General features: G+C 47.7%; 1 protein-coding gene across 3 annotated transcripts in view; it reads right to left on the bottom strand.

The window, feature by feature from the left end:
* Positions 1 to 16,525, bottom strand: part of LOC125969628 (palmitoyltransferase ZDHHC5-A) — a 154,301-nt gene that overhangs the window by 87,304 nt on the left and 50,472 nt on the right. For all 3 annotated transcript variants that reach the window (XM_068650863.1, XM_068650862.1, XM_068650864.1), the window contains one exon: positions 4,692 to 4,797. In XM_068650863.1, coding sequence (XP_068506964.1) covers positions 4,692 to 4,797 — 106 coding nt within the window. The remainder of the gene's footprint in view (positions 1 to 4,691; positions 4,798 to 16,525) is intronic.

Below are 16,525 nucleotides of genomic sequence, written 5' to 3' on the forward strand. Positions count from 1 at the left end.
TTTTGGAATGTAATAAATGCAAGCACTCCTCACGTGAATATTTGGAATAAGTCATGAAAAGACATCGGATGAATTATATGGAAGTTTGCACATTTGCCTCACAGTGCAGAGGTTGTCTGTTCAATTCCGGCTCCACTTCCTGTGTGGAGTTTGCATGTTCTCCCCATGCCTGCGTGGGTTCCCTTGCGTGTCCGGGCACTCGAGTTTCCTCCCACATTCCAAAAACATGCATGGTAGGCCAATTGAGCAATCCAAATTGCTGTAGGTGTGAATGATTATTTGTCTGTGTGTGCCCTGCGATTGGCTGGAAACCAGTTCAGGGTTTACCCTCCCTGCTGCCCGAAGTAAGCTAGATAGGGTCAAGCGTGTCCGCGACCCCCGTGAGGAAAATAAAATGGATGGATGTATAAAGGGTTAAATCGTGGCCCATAACAAAACATTCCACCCCATTTAATTTGTGTGTGTTTGTGCGTGTGTGACATGTATGCAATAATTAAACCATCTGGATATTAAACTAGCTCAGCCTCAGGATACGATAACAGCAGTGTGGTTTGGATATCTGTGTTCGCTATTTGTGTCTGTGTGTCACTATCATACATGTCAAGAGGACAAGCAAACTGGCTGAGTGAGTGAGATTCTAGCTTTCGTCTCTATCACTCTGCACCAATCCAATTGTCCAAACAGAAAGGGAGGGGGAGAGAGAGGGAGGCAGAGCGAGAAACAGAAATGATGCATCCAGCGATTGGCTGCTTTCCAACTCTAAATGGCAAGCTGGATGAGGATAACTGAAAGGGTGAGGAAACTGCAAACACACCCAGCTACCCTCATACACACACTCGAGCAGAACACACACGCAGAGGCCTCACCAGCACACCTGTCATGGCCACACCTACATCCTCCATACTGTACATACTACATACACGTTCCACACACAGAATCAGCTTGTATATGCTCACTCATTCATAAAGTAAGGACACATTTCTTGGCATCCCAGAATAAAAACAATGTTTTGCTTGAATTTAACACAATTGTGAAGACAAGATTGGTGTCCCCCCCCCTTTACTAGCCCACAGCATTGTTGAAGGCTGAATTGCATGAAAGCAAATTCCCCGACGTGGCATGGTAAGAACCACAGTGCCACCTACTGGCTGAATTTAATGTAACGTGATTTAAAACAGCCGAAGTAGCCATAATTCAAGTTCACGTTCAGGAGCCACCACATTATGCACACTTGCACACTAATGAGATCTAGAAGGACAGCTGCCTGACTTTGCCCCTTGTATGGAGCAAAACAGATGATGCAGGTGTACCGAATGTTACACTATTTTGCATTACTCTGGCTCATTAAGCTATATTAATGAATGCCTCTGCATGAGACTAAATATAAAGGGGACAAAAATCAGTAGAATAACCTCCCAGGCACAGTGTACAGTACAGTATGTGTGGTGTAAATGATCTAAAGAAATTAGCGCATATATAGAGTACATATTAAAAGTTAGACCTGAGATAAGGAACATGGGAAAAAAGTCAGATATTACCAAAAATTAAACACACCGTTCAGCAAAACAGAATTATATACACATATATATAACTGTATAAGTGTGTGTGTGTGTGTGTGTGTGTGTGTGTGCGCGTGTGCGCGTGCGTGCGTGTGCGTGCGTGTGCGTGCGTGTGCGTGCGCGTGCGTGCGTGTGTGTGTGTGTGTGTGTGAATACAGTATTTTTTATTTCCATTAACATAAGCAACATAGTTTACAGCCCTATTTTGAAAGGAGGTGAAGGGGCCTAAAATGTTTTCACAACCATGTCCGCCTTTTTTTATTTATTTTTGTATGTGACACACAATGCAACTAAAAACCAGTGAGTCCTTGTGGCTGCTCACTCAGTTCAAATTTAAACTCGTGTTATCCGGAAGTCAGCATTTAACGTGCCTTTTGCTAACCCCAAATTAGGTTCAGCTTTTCTCGTAAGCTTGTCTTTTTATTTTGGTATTCACATCTAACAGCACACATCATGGTCCTCGGGGAGCTTTCACAGCATTAGATTGATTTCATTGTCATTCATATTTTCAGGGCAGATATACAAAACAATTTTGAAGGCATTATGTATACCATGAAAAACAGTGTAGTGAGAGTAAGAACTAGACTTACCTCCAAAAGTGATGAAAAGAAATGGGAGGGGGGAAAAAAAAAAACTTTTGTTGACACCTATGTATCAACAAAAGGCCTTCAGCAACACTGAAGACACTGCAGAATTGTCTATGTAGTACAATAGTCATCTTCTCCATATGTCTTCGGACATTATTTGGGAGCAAGACAAATGCCAGAGAAGTGCGGTGAGGTTCATAGCGAGTTAGGTGGTGGTGCAGAAGAAGAATGACTGTATCCTATCCTGTATCCTGAATCCTATCTCCCTCGCCTGCTACTTTATATTTGGTTTTATGAAATCAGCAAAAGTAAATATATCCATTTGTACATCCATCCATCTTAGCTGACCCTGGGAAAGCATGGCATTCACCCAGAACTGGTCCTGGTGCACATCCCAGACAAAAGCCTTTTAAAATTTATCTTCACTATATATGATTTTGCAGTATTAATTGCTTAGCAATGTGTTACTTATTTGTGAACCACAGCTGGCAAAGCTTCCTGAGTAAGAATGTCATTTCCTACACAAAACAGAGTTTTGGCCAAAGTGCTATAATCCTAAAATTCTCCTCCAAAATATTTGAATTGTACTCAGCCTCTCGGCCAAAGACAGCAGGGATATGATCCAGCACAACTGTGCCCTTGATGAGGAGAAGGTCAGAGAATGAGATGAACAACAAAATGGGTAATTTGTAAAACAGAAAAATCTCTTGAAATTCTGTCTGTTTCCCTGCTGCAGATGTCAGCACACTTCTCCCTCTCTTTTTTCATTAAGTATTGTGGTTGATTTTGTACAAATGCTGTCTTTACCTGCATGTACAATTTCAGTAAGTCACACTATGTTGACAAGCGCACTGTAATGTTTGACCAATACCCTCGACCCCCAAAATAATGTTTACTAATCAAAGTTAAGTTTACTAACCATACTGCATCTGCTTATGTTGTTTGTGTAGCCACAATACAAAGAGAGACAAGTATTAAAATGACAAATTTTAAATAGATATATGGAGTATAGTAGTATTAGATGAACCAAGCCAAAATGCAGTTACGACCTCAACGATTTTATCAGAGTGATGCACATATCTAGGACCGCTTATATCACCCTTTCTAATATCCTGTTTGCTAGAGTCTGGGGTCAGTGTGTTGTGTTTGACTTCACAAGAAAACTGCTGTCAAGTTGAGATTTCCAATAAATCAATATTACAGAGGCCATCACCATCTTAATTTCCTGTTTATCAGTGAGACAAGACATTTTGGATGGCTAAGAATGTACCTTTGTTTCCCCCCAATAAAACACATCACGCGAAACCTGAAGAATAAAATTTGAAATACAATTACAGTAACTTATTTAAAAATCAAAATGTGGGAAGTGATGAGATTAAGAATGAGGGAAGTGTGCATGCAAATATATGTTTGTCAAAAAAATAGAAAGAAATATTGAAAACCAGAGCGACCAAAGAATGAACATGAGTTGAAGACAAGTGAGTCCAGGACTGACAAATACTAGTCGGATTTGCAGAGACAATGATATGGTGGAGGTTATATTTCAATACTCTATCGATGCAACTGTCGCGAGTATTTGTGTAAAATTAATTACTGCATTTCCATGGCAATAAATCACCACTAACAAATATTTTTTTTTTCTATTACACACTCCATTACCCCATTCCAAAGATATTTCTTGTGGCTAAAGATCATCCATCATGTCTTCACAGGCTAATTTATAGATGTCTTTTAACTTGTTTTGCAACTCTGTTAAAAATGTTAATTTGCCCCATGTGCAATTTTGAAAATCAAGCATATTTAAAAAGCTGAATATTCCATGACTTTTCTTAGGCAGACGAAAAGAAGAAAAAAAAAATGTCAAAGTGGTGAAAATAAATCTGGTGAATGCGTACTGAAGACTATAATATATCGTTTTATTTTTACTTGGAAGTCATATATGCCATCATAAACAATAGCTCGCTGAGATGCTGATTAGGGCTAATAGCCATCAAATCCCTTACAAAGCTGTGCTAATTTAGAATCGAGCATGCTTAGGACATTCACACATCGTCTTGCTGATTATTGAGGCTTGGTCTTTTTAATGATGAAGACAAATGGGCTCATTAAGTGTGTGTGTGTGGGGGGATACAGTATACGTGTGTGGGTGTGTGCGTGACTCATGTCGGTCTATTCACATCAGTCTCTGTGTGTGTCGCTTTTAGGGAATTTCTGTGTACATGTAACCTTTACCTTTATTCAAGCTCTGTCTCATGAGGTTAAGTGTATCATTTAGCCTTAGTTGTTGAAATTTACCTCTTTCAAAAACAATTCAATATTTTATCATCATGTTTGTCAATGTGTGTTATATAAGTGCGTGCGTGCGTGTGTGTATGTGTGTGTGTGAGCGAGTAAGCCATGTTTTTCAACAAACACACACGCACACACGCATACACACGCACACACGCATACACACACACACACACACACACACACACACACACACACACACACACACACACACACACTTATATTGAACTACTTCAAAGTGACGATTTGTTATTACCTTCTGTGCTCCCTGTTGTGATTCCATGGTAGCGGAGTTCCGGTTTTGAAGGAGGCAGTTCAGCATCACCTAATTGGCTCTCTTGCATATCCAGACTTGATTTGGACTGAAATGATTAAACACAACACAGTTAGAATGACGATGTTTACATGCAATTAATGTCTGGGTTAAGGTCAAAATTCAGGTTTCTGAAACGATCACAATAACCCGTTTCCATACTTCAATGGACAGAGCTACATTTAAATATCCCGACTGAAACTGCAACTCACATCGAGGGAATAGACTGCTGTTTGAACCTGCCGTAAAAGTTATTTAGTGAGTCTGGTAAGTTACTGTCAGTGTCTAGTAAATGGGGTGGGCTAGTTTTGTAATTAGTCATGCTTTTTAATTTTTTCCAGATTGATTTGGTGTCATTTGATTGTATTTGCTGTTTTAAGTGGTGTGCAAATTTGGATTTGGCCTTTCTTGTAGAAGATCTAAGTTCATATTTTAGCCTTGTTGTATTGCTCCTTATTTCCCTTTTATTATGAAGTAACTTTGTCTTTTGTGAACCATGGCTTGTTATTGCTGTGTATTTTAACTGTTTTGGTGGGAATGCACGTCTCCACACAAATATTGACGTATGACTTCACTGTCTCCGTGAACTCGTCCAGTTTGGCCGCAGCTGCACTGAATACGTCCCAATTCGTGCATTCGAAGCAGTTTCTCAAGGTGTCGATGCAGGTGCTGGACCAGCACGGGACATTTTTCGATTTTCCGCCGTTTGATTTTAGTTTCTGCCGGTATTTTGGGATGGCGTGGTCTGACCTCCCCAGCGGAGCCCTCGGAAAAGAGCGGTAGGCACCGCTGATTGGGACGTAGCAGTGGTCCAGGGTGTTAGCGCCTCTACTCGGGCAGGTGACTTGTTGGATGAAGTTGAGAAGGTCCGCTGACAGGTTGGCGTGGTTGAAGTCGCCAAATGCCACCACGATTGCGTCAGGGTGGGAAAATCCCACAGCTGAGATGAAAGTTGCCAGTTCGGAGATGGCTACGTTTGCATTAGCAGATGGAGGAACGCCAACCAAAACAACAGAGGCCGACTCTCTGGAAAGATACACTGCTCAAAAAAATTAAAGGAACAGTTTTTTTATCAGGGTATGGCATGAATTCAATTACCCTTTTCTGATAAGGTTTTGGTCAGGTACGTGGCAGACGGGGTTGTTAATCAGTTTCAGCAGCCTAGATGTTGATGGAATTAACAACAGGTGCACTAGAGGGGCAACAATGAGATGGTCTCCAAAACAGGACTGGTTTTGGAGGCCATTTCAAGTTCCTCCCTCTTGATCTTTTTTAACTGTTTTTCCACAAGTGTTGGCTTTACCTAGAGTCATTATCACGACTGGGAGCATGAGGCAATTTCTTAACCCTCCTGAAGTTGCGCAGATTGTCCAGCTCCTCCAGGATGGCACATCCATGCGTGCTGTTGCATGAAGATTTGATGCGTCTTCCAGTACAATCTCCAGAGCATGGAGGAGATTCCAGGAGACAGGCAGCTACTCTAGGAGAGCCGGATAGGGCCGTAGACGGTACTCAGTCCATCAGCAGGACCGATATCTGCTGCTTTGTGCAAGGAGGAACAGGTTGAGCACTGCCCGAGCTCTACAGAATGAGCTCCAGCAGGCTACTGGTGTGAATGTCTCTGCCCAAACAGTCAGAAACAGACTTCACGAGGGTGGCCTCAGGGCACGACGTCATGTAGTGTTTCCTGTGCTCATTGCTCAGCACCATGGAGCTCGTTTGGCATTTGCCATAGAACACCAGAATTGGCAAGTCCGCCACTGGCGCGCTGTGCTTTTCACAGATGAGAGTAGGTTTACCTTGACCACCAGTGATAGACGTGAAAGGTTCTGGAGAAGCCAAGGAGAGCGCTATGCCTGCAACATCATTCAGCATGACTGGTTTGGTGGTGGGTCAGTGATGGTCTGGGGAGGCATTTCCATGGAGGGACGAACAGACCTCTACAGGCTAGAGAACGGCAGTCTAACTGCCATTAGGTATCGGGAGGAAATCCTTGCACCCATGGTCAGACCCTACGCTGGTGCAGTAGGTCCTGGGTTCCTCCTGATCCACGACAATGCCTGGCCTCATGTGGCAAGAGTATGCAGACAGTATCTGGAGTATGAAGGAATTGACACAATTGAATGGCCCTCACGATCACCAGATCTACATCTGATAGAACACCTCTGGGACATAATGTTTCAGTCCATCAGACGCTGCCAGGTTGCTCCTCAGACTTTACAGGAGCTCACTGATGCCCTTAGACAGATCTGGGAGGACATCCCACAAGACACCCTTCATCGTCTCATTAGGAGCATGCCGCGACGCTGTCAAGCATGCATACAAGCACGTGGGGGCCCCACAAGATATTGAAAATAATTTTGAGTTGCAGAAATTGAATTTAGGCAAAATGGACGAGCATGCCACATCATTTTTTTCACTTTGACTTTTGGGGTATCTATATACTGAGCCCTCTGTGGGCTGCAAACTTTTATTTCTATCAAAAGATGTGGCATCCTTTTGTTCCTGAGACATTAAACTGTCCATATCAGTATAGATATCCCCCCAAAAAAATCACCATTGAAATCTGATGTGTTTTCAAAGTGTTCCTTTAATTTTTTGGAGCAGTGTAGTACGGCCTACACTTGACAGCGATATAGTCTAGGTAAGAACTGCAGTGACACTTGAGCTCTATGTTGTTGCATCATTGCTGATTCACCATCACACATATGCCTCCACCTTTGTTTTTTGTGGATAGCTTCACTGACATGTTGACGCGGTGTTGAGAGAAGCCGTGTGGGGTAACAGCCAGGTCAGGCACAGTGTGGTCTAGCCAGGTCTCAGTGAGGCACAGGGCAGAGCAGTCCCTATAATCTTCGTTGTTTTGGAGTAGAAGGAGAAGTTCATCCATTTTATTTTTCAATGATCTTACGTTGGTGAGGAGTAGGGCTGGTAGTGATTCCTTCCTAAACCTGCAGAGGACACTGGCCCGGCGTTTTTTTGGGCGGCTTGTACTTCCAGGAGCCTGGATACGCCGCTTTGTTTGCTATGATCTCAGCAGGAAAGGTGGACATCACAGCCTCATCAATTGTATAGGGATTGTTCCTGAGAGAGCAACTCCCAGTGGGTGTATGTCATGCAAAATGACTTTCTGACATACAAGACAGACAGTAGTGACAGACACAAGAGCAGAGCCCGTACTGTGGCAAGCCTTATGGCCGCCATCTTGGATTTGTCGTCCACTTGATTTTTTTTTGTCATCAGAGGAGCATTGCCGTAAAAAAAGTATAAGGTTTGCGGAAGACATACTTAAAAGAGGGCACATCTAGATGATGCGGATGAAACGGCTGGCAGCCGCCGGCAGCCGCTTACGTTCCTCAGCGTGTTTGCATGCAGCAAAACGCTAGCATGGGGCAATAAACTGTCATCGCCACCAGACAAAGCCCCTTCCCCTCTAGTGTGTGTGTCCATCTGCTGATGAACAGCTACTCATGTCTGCATGTCAAAATGCTGGCATCATAAGCGAAGCGTCATGCTCACCACGCGTATTGGGTGTATATAGTATAAAAGTCATGTGCTAGGGGTGTCTGCAGAGGTGATCAAAAATGACATTAGATACTATCAATCTCAACTCTACCAACAGCATATGATCTGGAACCAAACTCCTGCATGTAATCGACTTTAGACACAACTTGTTGTCAACAAGCTGCTCCGCTACAAGAACTGTCTGGTGGAAGTGAAATTTGCCAAGGAACAAATGAGTTCAAACTCAAACGATGTCAGACATAAACAAAAAACTAGAGCCATGCCTACTAACTTATCATGGGATCGTTCATACTGCATTTCCCAACCCTGCAAAACCAAACAACTAATTCGTAAAACTCATTGACTTCAAAGATGATAAAAACAGTTGACAAATGTGAACATGAAGGGACCTTTTTATGGATGGATGGATGGATGGATGGATGGATGGATGGATGGATGTTACAATATCCACACAAGACTTTTATGAACCTTTAATTTAGTTTTATACACTTTATTGTTTTTTAAACACCATTGTATTGTTAAAAACTTTTGTAAAAAAGTCAAACTGACTTTCAGAAATACTCTTATTCATTTAAATAAATAATAAAATAAATGAGAGTTAATATGTTACAATATCCACACAGGACTTATATGAAGTGTAAATCTGTATGGCTCCTATCTGCTCTTACGTGCCAGGTGACGCGCCCCTGCGACCCAGCGCGAGGGCATCCGCTCAGGACTTTCATAATTTAATTTTATGCACTCTATTGTACTAAATAAGTTATAGAATAGAATAGAATAGAATAGAATAGAATAGAATGCCCTTTATTGTCATTTTACAACTTAGTTGTACAATGAAATTCAGATAGCTGCTCCCTTCCCAGTGCAAACATTCAAAATTTAAAAAAGTATAAAAGGAAGTATGAGAATAAAAGTGAAATATCTTATTTACAGTATCGGTCTTAGGAGAATGAAGGTCAAAACATCTTATTTACAGTATGTTCAATGTGCGTATATGTATTAACATGAATGAGGTTTGTACAGAATGTAAATCCATCCATCCATCCATTTTCTGAACCGCTCAGTCCCCACGGGGGTCGCGGGTGTGCTGGAGCCTATCCCAGCCGTCATCGGGCAGTAGGCGGGGGACACCCCGAACTGGTTGCCAGCCAATCGCAGGGCACACAGAGACAAACAATCATTTGCACTCGCACTCACACCTAGGTGTCAGGCAGGGGACAAGGCGAAGGACTCGGATGCAGAGTCGTATCTATCTGGGATTTATTCCAGCAAGCACTCAGAGCAAAAGTACAAAACAAAGCGCCTCTTGCGAGGGAAAACACGGGGCAAAAAGTACAAACAAAAAGCGTCGCACTGTGGCGAGTCAAAAGGCTAAAAGTACAAATCAAAACGCCTCTTTCGAGGGAAAACGTGTAGCAAAAAGTACCAACAAAAGGAGTCGTACTGGAACGAGACAAAAAGGCGCTGGAGACCCAGGCACAACCAAAAGCGTCGCTCGGCGGCGAGACAAAAAGGAGAGTTCTTTCAGAGAGTTCGGACATCAAGGAATCGCTGGTGGTCGGGACGAGGCTAGACACACTGGCACAAGACAAGGGGAAGACACGGACTAAATACACACAAACGGGCGGGGACACAGGTGATGACAATTAGTCTCGATTACGCGGGTGCACACAATCGGGATCAGGGAAGACAAGACAACCAACACCGAGGAAGAAAACACGAACTGAAACGGAAGGAATGACAAAATAAAACCGGAAGTAAAGTTACGACAATTGACGAGACAAAAAACTGAAAAAATAAACGCGACCGCATGACAGAACCCCCCCCCTAGGGCCGGATCCCAGACGGCCCAGGAGCCCCAGGGTGAGCCGCATAGAAGTCCTCAAAAAGTCCCGGGTCCAAAATATAACTAGGCGGCACCCATTGCCGCTCCTCCGGTCCATAACCCTCCCAGTCCACCAGGTACTGCCAGCCCCGGCCTCTTCTGCGCACATCCAATAGTTCTTTGACGGTGTAGGCCGTCCCACCGTCCACAGTCCGCGGAGGCGGAGGGGGCGCCGGATCCGGCACCAACGGGCTGTCCACCACCGGCTTGACCTTCCCCACGTGAAAGGTGGGGTGGACTGCAAGGGACCTGGGCAAGCGTAGACGCACCGCGGCCGGGTGCACGACCTTGGCGATGGGGAACGGACCCACGAAGCGAGGCGCCAGTTTCCTGGAGTCCCCCCGGTGGGGAAGATCCTTGGTGGATAGCCAGACACGTTGACCTCTCTGGTACACGGGCGCCGGACGTCTCCTCCGGTCAGCCATCCGCTTTACCCGGTCCCCCTGTCGGACCAGCGTGGCCCGAGCCGCCGACCAGACGCGATGACAGCGGCGCACCAAGGCGTGGGCCGAAGACACCGTCACCTCCGGCTCACTGTCAGGGAAGACAGGGGGCTGGTAGCCAAACACACACTTGAAGGGGGACATACCTGTAGCCGTGGTGGGCAGGGAGTTGTGGGCATACTCCACCCAGGAGAGGTTCTTGCTCCACGAGGAGGGGTTCTGGGAGACCAGGCAGCGGAGACTTGTCTCCAACTGTTGATTAATACGTTCAGTCTGTCCGTTTGCCTCCGGGTGATAGCCTGACGTGAGACTCACGGTTGCCCCTATGAGCTTGCAAAACTCCCGCCAAAACCTGGATACGAATTGGGGCCCTCTATCGGAAACTATGTCTTTCGGGAACCCATGAACCCGGAATATGTGGTCCATCATCACGGTGGCCGTTCGTTTAGCGGACGGGAGCTTGGGCAAGGCGATAAAATGAGCCATCTTTGAAAATCTATCCACCACTGTGAGTATGGTGGTTCGCCCATGCGAGGTCGGAAGCCCGGTGACGAAGTCCATAGATATCTCCGCCCACGGGCGCGAAGGAATGGGTAGGGGATGCAGCAACCCCATGCGGGCGCCGTGGGCGTTCTTATTCCGGGCGCAGACGGGACAGGCGGCAACGTATTCCTTGACGTCTGCCCTCATGGAGGGCCACCAGAATCGCTGCTGGATTACGAACAGCGTTCGGCGCATGCCCGGATGGCAGGAGAGTCTGGAGGTGTGAGCCCAATGGATGACTTGGGATCGTAATTGAGCAGGGACAAATAGTCGGTTCTCAGGGCAACCACTAGGGGGTGGTTCGTTACCATTGGCCTGCTGTACCCGGCCTTCGATAGGCCAGGTCACGGCTCTAACCAGGCAATGAGAAGGCAGGATAGTCTCAGGCTTCTTAATTTCTGGGTCCGAGTTGAACACACGGGAGAGGGCGTCAGGCTTGGTGTTCTTGGTTCCCGGTCTGTAGGACAAAGTAAAGTTAAAACGATTGAAAAAAAGTGACCAGCGGGCTTGGCGTGAATTCAGTCTCTTAGCTGACTTAATGTATTCTAAATTTTTATGGTCTGTCCAGACCAAAAAAGGCTGCTGTGCTCCCTCTAACCAATGTCTCCATTCTTCTAATGCCAGCTTGACTGCCAACAGTTCGCGATCCCCCACGTCATAATTCTGTTCGGCGGACGTCAGCCGTCGAGACAGGAACGCGCACGGATGGAGCTTGTTGTCGCTCTTGGCCCTCTGCGAAAGGATGGCACCTACTCCTTGATTGGAGGCGTCCACCTCCACCACAAACTGCCGCGACGGATCAGGGAGCGTGAGGATGGGAGCGGTGCTGAAACGGTTCTTTAGCTCCTGGAAGGCCGCCTCCGCCTCTGCTGACCAGCGGAAGGGGACTTTAGGAGACGTGAGCGCGTGCAAGGGAGCCGCTGTGGCACTGAAGCCCTTAATGAATCGCCGATAAAAATTGGCAAAGCCCAGGAATTGTTGCACCTTCTTACGTGAGTCAGGGGTAGGCCATTCCGTTACCGCGCTTACTTTCGCCGGGTCCATCTCTACTTTGCCCGGGGCTACGATGAAACCGAGAAAAGAAACGGTGCTCTTGTGAAATTCACTTTTCTCGGCCTTTACGTATAGTTGGTGTTCCAGGAGTCGTTGCAACACCGTCTCGACGTGAACCCTATGGGTCTTCAGATCTGGGGAGTAAATCAAAATATCGTCCAAATATACGTACACAAACCGGTCCAAACAGTCTCTCAAAACATCGTTTATCATGGCCTGAAACACAGCGGGAGCATTGGTGAGGCCAAATGGCATGACGCGGTATTCAAAATGTCCTCGATGCGTGTTGAACCCTGTCTTCCATTCGTCCCCTTCCCGGATGCGCACCAGATGGTAGGCGTTGCGCAGATCTAACTTGGTGAACACCCGGGCTTGCTGTAATTGGTCGAACACGGTCGACATCAGTGGGAGCGGATACCGATTCTTGATGGTGATCTGATTGAGGGGACTATAATCAATGCAGGGACGTAGGGTGCCGTCCTTCTTGCCCACGAAAAAGAACCCCGCCCCCGCAGGCGACGACGACGGTCGAATCAGCCCTGCTTGCAAGGAGGAGTCTATATATTCATTCAAGGCTTGCTTCTCAGGTCCCGAGAGAGAATACAGCCTCCCCTTGGGTATCGTTGATCCCGGCAGCAGGTCAATGGCGCAATCATACGGACGGTGGGGAGGCAGAGAGGTAGCCTTGGCCTTGCTGAATACCTCGGCCCATTGGTGGTAACACGCAGGGACCCCGGTTAAGTCTGGGGTTGGCGCGTCTGGAGCGGAAGGCACAGGGCGCGGGTTAGACTTGATACAGGAATCATGACAGCCGGACCCCCATCCCGTTATTTCCCCTGATTCCCAGTCTATAGCGGGGTTGTGGCGTTGAAGCCATGGATACCCGAGAACGAGAGGGTTCATTGGTGAGGTCACGACATGTAGACGTATGTTCTCCTGGTGGAGGCCAATTGACAACGAGACTGGTTCGGTTATGTGAGTTATCTCAAAGAGGGCCTGTCCATTGAGTGCCTTAGCTTTCACGGGAGTGTTCAGTAGCTCAGTCTTTACCCCGCACCGGCGAGCAAATGCCCAGTCTATCAAGCTTTCGTCTGCTCCTGAGTCTATTAATACTTCGAGTTCTATCTCTCTTCCCGACTGGGTGATCCTGCCCTTGGGAAGCACTCGCCCCGGGGACAGAGCCGCCGAGAAGGCGCTTACCTTCAGGGTCCTCCTCACTGGACAGGAGAGAAGGAGGTGTCCGAGCTCGCCGCAGTAGTAGCATCTTCCCTCTCGGCGCCGCCGTAACTTCTCCTCCTCTGTTAACTTGGCTCTGCCCAACTGCATCGGTTCTGGCTCCTGGCGCTGCCGATCCCCGTACGGCCTGGAGTGGTGAGCGTCAGGGCCGGCTACTGGAACGAAGGCGGGAGCGTTGCTGCGTCGGTGCTTTCTCCACTCTTGCAGCCGGTTGTCAGTGCGGATAGCCAGAGCGATGAGGGCGTCGAGGTCGGTGGGAAGATCTAAGGGGATTAGCTGATCTTGGATGGGTCCTGACAGGCCCCGGAGGAAGATGTCATATAGTGCCGCCGCATTCCACCCGCTCGCCGCGGCCAGCGTGCGGAACCGGATGGCGTAGTCTCCGACGGTGTCTTGTCCCTGGTCGATCTGACAGAGTTGGCGAGCCTTGTCTCGGTCAGCGGAAATGGGATCGAACACCGTTCGCAGGGCCTGGATGAAAGCGGGGAGAGAGTGACAGGAGATGGAATCCCTGGCCCATTCCGCGGTGGCCCATGTGCGGGCCCTTCCCGTCAGGTAGGATACCATGTAGGCCACCTTGGAGCGCTCGGTGGGGAATTCTGCTGGGGAACTCTCAAAGTTCATCTCGCATTCTGTAATAAAAGCCCGGCTAAGGCCGGGTTCTCCGGAGTAGCGCTCTGGAGGAGCCAGTCTGGCACTGCCAGTCATGGGACCTCTTGCAAGGGAAGGAACGGGGGAAGCGACGGGTGTACTGGAGGTCGCTGCTGGTCCCGCGTTCAAGAGCGAGAGCACTTCCTGCATTTGCTGACCCAGCTTTGCTACTTGGGTGGCGACCGCTCCTCTGAAATTTCCTTGATTCCTAGCGAGTCCTCGGATCTCTTCTCCCAAGTCGCCCACCTCCCTCTGGTGCTGGGCGAGCAGGGAGGCATGGGAGCGCACTGTGGCGCACAGGTGCTCCGACTCTGCCGAGTCCATGTCTGGCCAGTGTGTACTGTCAGGCAGGGGACAAGGCGAAGGACTCGGATGCAGAGTCGTATCTATCTGGGATTTATTCCAGCAAGCACTCAGAGCAAAAGTACAAAACAAAGCGCCTCTTGCGAGGGAAAACACGGGGCAAAAAGTACAAACAAAAAGCGTCGCACTGTGGCGAGTCAAAAGGCTAAAAGTACAAATCAAAACGCCTCTTTCGAGGGAAAACGTGTAGCAAAAAGTACCAACAAAAGGAGTCGTACTGGAACGAGACAAAAAGGCGCTGGAGACCCAGGCACAACCAAAAGCGTCGCTCGGCGGCGAGACAAAAAGGAGAGTTCTTTCAGAGAGTTCGGACATCAAGGAATCGCTGGTGGTCGGGACGAGGCTAGACACACTGGCACAAGACAAGGGGAAGACACGGACTAAATACACACAAACGGGCGGGGACACAGGTGATGACAATTAGTCTCGATTACGCGGGTGCACACAATCGGGATCAGGGAAGACAAGACAACCAACACCGAGGAAGAAAACACGAACTGAAACGGAAGGAATGACAAAATAAAACCGGAAGTAAAGTTACGACAATTGACGAGACAAAAAACTGAAAAAATAAACGCGACCGCATGACACTAGGGACAATTTGGAGTCTTCAATCGGCCTACCAAGCATGTTTTTGGGATGTGGGAGGAAACCGGAGTGCCCGGAGAAAACCCACGCGGGCCCGGGGAGAACATGCAAACTCCACACAGGGAGGGCTGGAGGTGGAATCGATACAGAAAGTAAATAATAAATAGTAAATAGTTAATGCACGTAGTTTTTAAAGGAGTGTCAGTGTTGTATTATAGCTGGTGTTGTTTTCTCTCAGAGTTCAGAGCGATGATGGCTCTTGGGAAGAAACAGTTTTTCAGTCTGGTAGTCCTTGTTCGAATGCCTCTGTAGCACCTCCCAGAAGGAAGCAGTTCAAACAGCTGGGAGGCGGGATGTGTGTTGTCTTTGATGATGCTGTGAGGACTGCTGATGCACCGGGTGTTGTATATGTCCATCAGGGAGGGGAGAGGGCAGCCGATGATCCTTTGCGCTGTTTTGACTGTCCTGTGTAGCCTCCCTCTATCTGCAGCAGTACAGCTCCTGTACCAGGTGGTGAGGCAGTACGTCAGCAGGCTCTCAATGGAGGAATGGTAGAAGGCGAGCAGAAGCTTCCGATCCATACTGCTCTCCCTGAGGACTCTTAAGAAGTGTAGACGCTCCTGAGCCTTCTTGATGACAGCTGAGGTGTTGCGTGTCCAGGAGAGGTCATCAGAGATCTGGACTCCCAGGAATCTGATGGACCTTCTCCACAATCTCGCTGTTGATGCATGGGGGGGGGGGATCTCTTTTTTTCCTTCTGAAGTCCACGATGATATCCTTTGTTTTCTTGGTGTTCAGAGCCAGGTTATTCACAGAGCACCAGTTCGTGAACTTCTGGACCTCCTCCCTATAGGCTATCTCGTCACCATTCGAGATCAGCCCGACCACTGTGGTGTCATCAGCAAATTTTACAATCATGTTGTTGCCGTGGGCCGGACTGCATTCATGAGTATAAAGACAGTAGAGGAGAGGGCTCAGCACACAGCCTTGTGGTGAACCAGTGCTCAGTGTGCGTGTAGAGGAAAGGTGGGGGCCAAGTCTCACTGTCTGGGGCCTGTTGGTCAAGAAGTCTTTGATCCCGGTGCAAGTGAGAGGGGGGAGGCCCGGAGTGTCTAGCTTTGTGACCAGAACGTTTGGGATGATTGTATTGAAAGCCGAACTGTAGTCCACAAAGAGCATTCTCCAATGGCGATGAGGTAGCCTACAGAGAGGAGGTCCTGGAGCTGGTCGACTGGTGCTCTGAGAACAATCTCGCTCTGAACACCAAGAAGACCAACGAGCTCATCATAGACTTCAGAAGGCACAGCCCTGAGCCAACTCCCCTCTTCATCAACGGCGAGCAGGTGGAGAGGGTCCACAGCACCAAGTACCTGGGCGTCCACATCTCTGACCGGATCTCCTGGTCAGAGAACATCACCACCATCGTCAAGAAGGCTCAGCAGCGGTTACACTTCCTGAGAGTCCTCAGGAGGTACAACCTCAACACCGAC

Source organism: Syngnathus scovelli, chromosome 5 (genome assembly GCF_024217435.2).
Source record: "Syngnathus scovelli strain Florida chromosome 5, RoL_Ssco_1.2, whole genome shotgun sequence".
Lineage (NCBI taxonomy): Eukaryota > Metazoa > Chordata > Actinopteri > Syngnathiformes > Syngnathidae > Syngnathus > Syngnathus scovelli.